At 40.6% G+C, this 6,984-nt stretch overlaps 1 gene segment (V, D, J or C); it reads left to right on the top strand.

The window, feature by feature from the left end:
* The first annotated feature begins 35 nt into the window (after window positions 1–35).
* LOC102496311 (immunoglobulin kappa variable 2-30-like) lies at window positions 36–824 on the top strand. The segment is given in 2 exon segments: window positions 36–106; window positions 493–824. Coding segments are annotated over 2 exon segments (381 nt in total).
* Window positions 825–6,984: the final 6,160 nt, after the last annotated feature.

Below are 6,984 nucleotides of genomic sequence, written 5' to 3' on the forward strand. Positions count from 1 at the left end.
GATAAAAGTCAGCTCTGATCTCTGGACTGCTCAGGACTCCCCAGTTCAGCTCTCAACATGGGGTTCCCTGCTCAGCTCCTGGGGCTGCTAATGCTCTGGGTCCCAGGTGAGGGCACAGAGGATTGAAGGGGGAGAACAGGTGGGAGGGCGAGCTCTGAATCCCCCACTGCATCCCTTCTCACGTGAGTTCTGTCATGTGTGAGGTGTCCAAGACTTGTCCTCCAGGATGGGACATGTGAGGTTTAGATTTGTGACAGTGAGGAAGGTTGCAGAAGGAACAAGGACCTGAAGTATGGTCAGGATAGTCACATAGAAATCGAGTTTGGAATAGGGGACTTACAAAGGCCCCCTGGGGGCTTACAGATCTTGGATACTTTTCAGAAATGGAGTATTTTGGTGTAACAATCAAAATGTCAAGATTATATAGCCTGAAATTTTAAAAATGTGAGTGATGCTTGTATATGATCTTGCATTTCTCTCTCATTATTTCAGGATCCAGTGGGGATGTTGTGATGACCCAGACTCCACTCTCTCTGCCCGTCATCCATGGAGAGACGGTCTCTATCTCCTGCAAGTCTAGTCAGAGTCTCCTACACAGTGATGGAAAAACTTATTTGTATTGGTTGCAGCAGAAGCCAGGCCAGGCTCCACGGCGCCTGATATACCAGGTTTCTAACAGGGACCCTGGGGTCCCAGACAGGTTCAGTGGCAGCGGGTCCGGGACAGATTTCACACTCAAAATCAGCAGGGTGGAGGCTGAGGATGCTGGAATTTATTACTGCGCGCCAGCCACACATGCTCCTCCCACAGTGATACAGCTCTGAACACAAACCTCCCTGCTTGGAGTGGCCCAGCTGCCCTCATGTGCTCTCTGTCTGGGGAGCAGCACAGCAGCTTCTGAGCCTCTCTAAGAGGAAGGTGCTGGAGAGCTCAGGGAACTAGGTGGCTGCTGTCTGTGCCACAGGTGCCCTGTCCACAGTTCAGGCTCCTGCCACCTGTGACCTCATTAGATGTTGCAGATTCAGTCTGGAAACTGGAGCAGGAGAACAGGTGGTCCCATAAAGATGAAGGCACATAATGACGTGATGGTTCATAATGCAACTGAGTAAAAGTTTATCCTAATCTTTTCTCCCTCATTAAATTTGTTCATTTAGATTAATTGTGTAAATGACCAAAATGAACATGTTGAGTATATCTTGAACTTTATCAGTTATTTTTTTTTATCCTGATAGGACAATAACTAATAGTCAGAATTGGTATTTTCCCACTTTTCTAACTTCCTACTTTTCATGTTTACTATCTATCTGCTCACTGTAAATATCAGAGAGAGAGCATTCTACACACCCCATTCTTAGGAGCTGTTTCAGGACACTTGGGAAAAATCTTGGTTGTTGAGAATTCAAATAGACTTTTGTAAATTCATAGCAGATTCAAGACTCTAATGCTAAAATTCTTTGATTTGTACAATTACCTATAGCTGATACAAAAGAGAAGTTTTTTACATTCCAAAAATTGTGTATTAAAATTAGGACCATAGGGCCAGCTCAATGGCCTGATGGTTACGGGAGCAGGATCCCACATGGCCAATCACAGCCTGAATTCTGCACTCTGCAGCTTGTAAAGCAAATGTGATGAATGTGCATGAGTCTCCAAAAATCCCTGTGGAATGCTGAAAGGAGGATAATGAATTGCAGTTTGACAGGTTCCCATTGGTAGGATACATTCTCTATCTCCATCTTTCTCTCTCTGTCTCTTTCTTGTGAGAGCGTTTGTCCTCTGGTGTTAAAAAATTTAAATATAAAAAGCATAAATAAGATGACCCAGAGCTCAGATTTACCACATGTCCCACTGGAAGAGTACAAAGCTTGGTAAGTTTTGACTTCAGGAATGAGAATAATAAAGGAATACAAAGGACATGAGCGTTGAGACAATTCTACTTTTTGGCTTACAAATGGTAGAGCTGGGATAGTAGTGGACGTTGTGAACTGATGATAAACCTAAAATGAAGTGCAGATGTATTTCCTGTGAATAGTCACAGAGTTAAAGGGAAAGCACAGCTGAGAGTTTCTAATACTTACTCCACCCTGAGTGTGTTCCAGCAGGTATGAAATCTTCAAGATTGTGGGGGTGCAGACTGTGATGACAAGCTAAAGGAAATGTCCACCTAGATCTACACAAACAGGGGAGCAGCTGAGATAGAAGCCCATGTCCATGATTCAGGCATAACTCAAGGATTGTATGAGCAGCTTAGCGGGGAGCACCCTGAGTAGTTGAGAGTTTTCTGCCTTTCTAGTCCAGCACCACCAACCTGCCTGCTGGCTCTGACCTCAGAGAGAGTCCAGGGAAAATCACTGACCCTGTGTAACTGCTCAGACTCAGCTGGATTGTCCTTCCCTAGGTGTATTCTAGTGTCGGCACCAATAAGAGTCAGTGTCAAATGAAAAATCTGTCACACACTGCCAGAGAACAGAAAGGAAGGTGAATCAGCTCTCCAGAAAGGGTTCTGTTCTCTGGAATTTTACATGACCAGGGCTTATTTCTCCCATTGCCTTCTGATTTCGTTAAAACGTAACTTTGAATTTTATTCTTTATATGTATTTTCATACCTTTTGCAGTTTTCTTTTGGTCTTTTAGTGTCTATTTTGAAACCCGGGAATGGAGGTTCCTTTTATTGTTTTAACCTAAATGATGTTTCTAAGATGACCACTTTGGTATATGCTGTTTTAAAAGGGAAAAAAAAGTTGTTAGATAACCAGAAAATAAATTACTTCCCACCAGCTCAATATTCTAAGATTTCAACAGGTTAGAGAACAGAGGAGAATAGAAGAGCGATGATTGTGGCATGACTGCACCCCACTGAGAGGTGCTTTCTCCCTCTCCCTCTCTCTCATGTTCTCTCTCTCTGTCTCTCTCTCTCTCTCTCTCTGTGTGTGTGTGTGTGTGTGTGTGTGTGTGTGTGGGTGTGTGTGTATCTCACAAACACATCATCATCCTTGGCCTCCATCTATTGCAGGTCTACAGTGATAGAAACATCTGCTTTTTCACCTCTTCCTGCACAAGTTAGGTCTATCTTCACAGCTCCTGATCTATAATGTTTACTACCAGTTCTCTGGCTCTCAGACAGAACTAGTGACAGTAGTCAAGAGCAGATTTCACATTTAAAAATGGGCAGGATGGAGGCTGACAATGTTGGGGTTATTATTGCATGCAGGCTCTGCAACACCCTCCCACTGCTCTGGCCTCATACTTCCCCACTTGGCATTAGCTAATATTAACCCCCAAGAGTGCTCCCACGGGTGCTAGAGTTCAGCTGAATTCTCAGCTGCCCAGATGTGTTACTGATAGAGCAGGCACCAGTGAGCAAGATGTCAGATTCTCAGAGGAATATTTGCAGCTGAGGGATCTGGACCATGAGTGCATCTCAGGTACTTTCCTTAAGATCCAGTTGTCTGCAAGAGCCTTGACCTGTTAGTACCTGCAGGAGAATGGAGGGGCAAGTCCATTGCCTAAGTGTCCACTGGGCAATGAGACAAGATGGAAAAGAAAATAATAAAATCTCTCTCTCTCTCCCCCCCCTCCTCTCTCCTCTCTCTCTCCTCTCTTTTAATTCATCACAACTAGGTAGGCTTTATTTCAGCGATGCAAAGGTGGTTTAACCTAAGCAAAACCACAAACTTATTGAATCATATTAACAGAAAGAAAGATAAAAACCATATGATCATTTCAATCAATGCACAAAAAGCATTCAATAAAATACAACAGTTCTCCATAATTAAGACTCAGCAAAATCTACATAGAAGGGTCATTTCTCAACACAATAAAAACCATCTTTGTAATATCTATACCTAACGTTATACTGGTACATACTAAAAACTCAAAAAAACAGATACAGACAAAGATAAAATCTAGTAACAAGTGCAGTGTAATTTCCATCTTGAACAGTTTTTTTTTTCTCTCTCTCTCCATTCCCCCTTATCTTGAACAGTTTTTTTTTTTTTCTCTCTCTCTCCATTCCCCCTTTTACCAAAGAGGCATAAAGTAACTTACTTGCAAAAATAAATAAATAAATAAATTTGATCTCAATTTTTTTCTGTTATTTGCACAAAGCCCCAGAAGTATACTAATTGATTTCGTTGGCTTTGCTGGAACCTTTTACAAGGAACTTCAGATTAGATTCTTTGAAAGCCCCTTAAGGCTACTGAGGCCCCAGGGACTCACCATCTGCCTGGGCCTTTAAGTACCTGTATTTGAAAGGTTTTAGGGCCTGTTAGGAAGTGACATATTTCACTTATCTCCCAGGCAGAACTGTTTATGGTAGCAGGCAATCTTTCCAAGAGCTTCTGTTGGCTTTCTCGAGATCTACTTCAGTGCCTTAGCTTTCTGGTCATACCTTCAGAAATGATATTCCAGTCAAAACCCTGACAATAACCAGTATTTCCAATTTCTGGTGTAAGGCAACAGATATTATTGAACTTATGCAAATAACTTTTCTGCAACAAAATAAGAATACCTACAAATATTTTCCAATTCCTTTTCAAAAAAAAATTGTTAAACCTATCAACAGCTCAAGAGAAAACAAAAATCCTCAAATCTGGGAAGAAAGCATAGGAGAAAATCAGTAATGTTTTAGTCTACATTTGCTAAATTCTATTTCTCCTGTACAGTCTCATGTAATTAACCTCCCTTCTGTTGAATTTGCAGTTATTTGGCGGCCCAATCTTTCCATTTAAACTCTGGAAGTTAACGTTTAACATTATTATGATCTTTCTAGGCTAATCCCTACCATTAACTTGGCCGTTTTCTTGTTTTGTTCTTTGTTTCTGTGTGTCTGTCTTTAGTTTTCCTGGTTTAACACTCCCAGTTCTTGAAGAGCTGGTCTGGTGTTAATAAATTCGTTCAGGTTTTATTTATCTGAGAATGTTTTTATCTTTTATTCCCACATGAAGGATAATCTCACTGGGTAAAGTATTAATGGTTAAAATTGTTTTTCACTTAACACTTAGAGGGACCAGCAGACTATGTAATGGCTACATCACTGGACTCTCATGTAGAAAATCACGGTTCAAGTCCTGGACTGGGATGCCTAAACTCATGTCTGGTGTTTGTGTGTGTGTGCTGAAGATCCTAAGAGGAGAATGGAGGAGAAGGGATTGTGGCATGGCCATCCCTCCTAGAGGGTGATTTATCACTTTCTGTCACTGTATCTCTCTCTGTCTTTCTGACAAGTACATGTGCCCTATAGCAAAGCCCTATAAAAAAATAAAAATAAAAACTTAATTCTTTGAATTTATTTTCCATTTGTTCCTTGCTTGCATTGTTTCTAATAAGAGCTCCTCTGTTAGTCTGATGGGATAATGCTATATGTAACTTGATGTTTCTCTCTTACAAATTTTAGTATATTGTCTTGTTCTGTGGTTTTGGTCAATCTGGCTATGATGTGTCTTGGAGAAGATCTTCTTAACTTGATTCTATTTAGGGTCTTTTGTATTTCTTTGGTCTGGATATTTGAATGCTTCCGTAGGTTTGAAAAGTTTTCTTCCAAGATTTCATGGGATAGATTATCAATTCCCTTATTTGTTTCTTCACCTTCTGGGATACCAATAGTCTGGATGTCTGGGCATTTAATGGTATCTAGTATTTCTCATATAGCATTCTCATTTTAGGGGGTTATTTTCTTGGTCTTTTTGGTGATTAATTCAAGGTCAGAGCTTTTAGCTCTGAGATCTGAGATTCGACCTTCCTCATGATTTAATCTGCTTTTAGCACTTTCAAGAGAGGTATTAATTTCCTATATTACACTCTTCATCTCTAACAGTTCTAGTAGAGTCTTTATTATGGTGTATTTCTTCTTTCAAATCATGGAAGAACTTCCTCACCACCTGGAACATATTTTCCCTGGAACGTATAGTTCCCTTTCTCTTGCATCTTTTGGAGTTTGTTGTCTCTCTTCTCTTGCATCTCTGTTAGTTTAGTCACTATGAATATTCTGAAATTTTGTCTGACATATCCACAAGTTCCATCGACCTCTTTGTGGATGGTTAGGGCCTGTTCTTTTCCCTTAGGGAGGGATATTTTCTTGGTGTCTCATATTTCTTGTGCCCCTTAGGCAGTTTCTGGTCATCTGATGGATTGTAAGTTTCTTCTTATTTTCTTGGAATTAAATATGAGCATTCAGAGCCATGAAGGAGGAGATGATCTTCAATGGCTCTGCAGTTCCATTTCCCTGACATTCATCAAGCATTCTGCACATTTCTAGAGAACATGTTCACCTGGGCTGAGCTTCCGGGTTTCAACACAGTACAGAGACATTCAGGAGATGAGATGCACTCTCTGCAGCTCTGTCCTGCTCCCTGCAGTCAGTCTTCTCTAATTTTTTTTTGTTGTTGTTGGTGTATTCACATTTTGCTAATTTGTTGGAGAAGTTTTCTGCAGCTGTAAGCTTGTGTGCATCCCTTTAGGGTGAGGTACGTCGGTGTCAGCTTCTCTCTCTGTTTTACAATGTGGTATCTATGAAATGAGATTCGAGTTCAGATTTATGAAGAGGAATTTCTCCCTTTGTGCTACTAAAGCCTAGAATAATTCAGAAGTTTGACTACTGTGCAGATAAACCTGTACACTCACTGGGTGGAGGCTAAACTACAAAATAAGAAAGCAAAGTAGGAAAAGAAGAGAATACAAAGAGAAAAAAAAAAGAAAAAAATGAAACAAGAAACAATAGACTAAAAATTTTAAAGAAAAAACTATATGCCATGCACCTCACAAAATGAGCAGAGCACCTTGAATGTGATGCCGTGCCCCTCTCCTATGAAGGAGAGTAAAGAACTAGCAAAAGAAAGGATTAAGAGAAGATAGAAAAGAATTTTAAAAAAACAAGAATATAGGGGAAAAAAGGTATTTACTCCTACCTTTTTAGAAATGGGTTGGTGAGGTGATTTAGAAAAGGGGGAATCAACATAGGGGCTGCTCAGCCCTCACATTGGTACC

Source organism: Tupaia chinensis, unplaced genomic scaffold (assembly GCF_000334495.1).
Source record: "Tupaia chinensis unplaced genomic scaffold, TupChi_1.0 Scaffold000511_1, whole genome shotgun sequence".
NCBI lineage: Eukaryota > Metazoa > Chordata > Mammalia > Scandentia > Tupaiidae > Tupaia > Tupaia belangeri.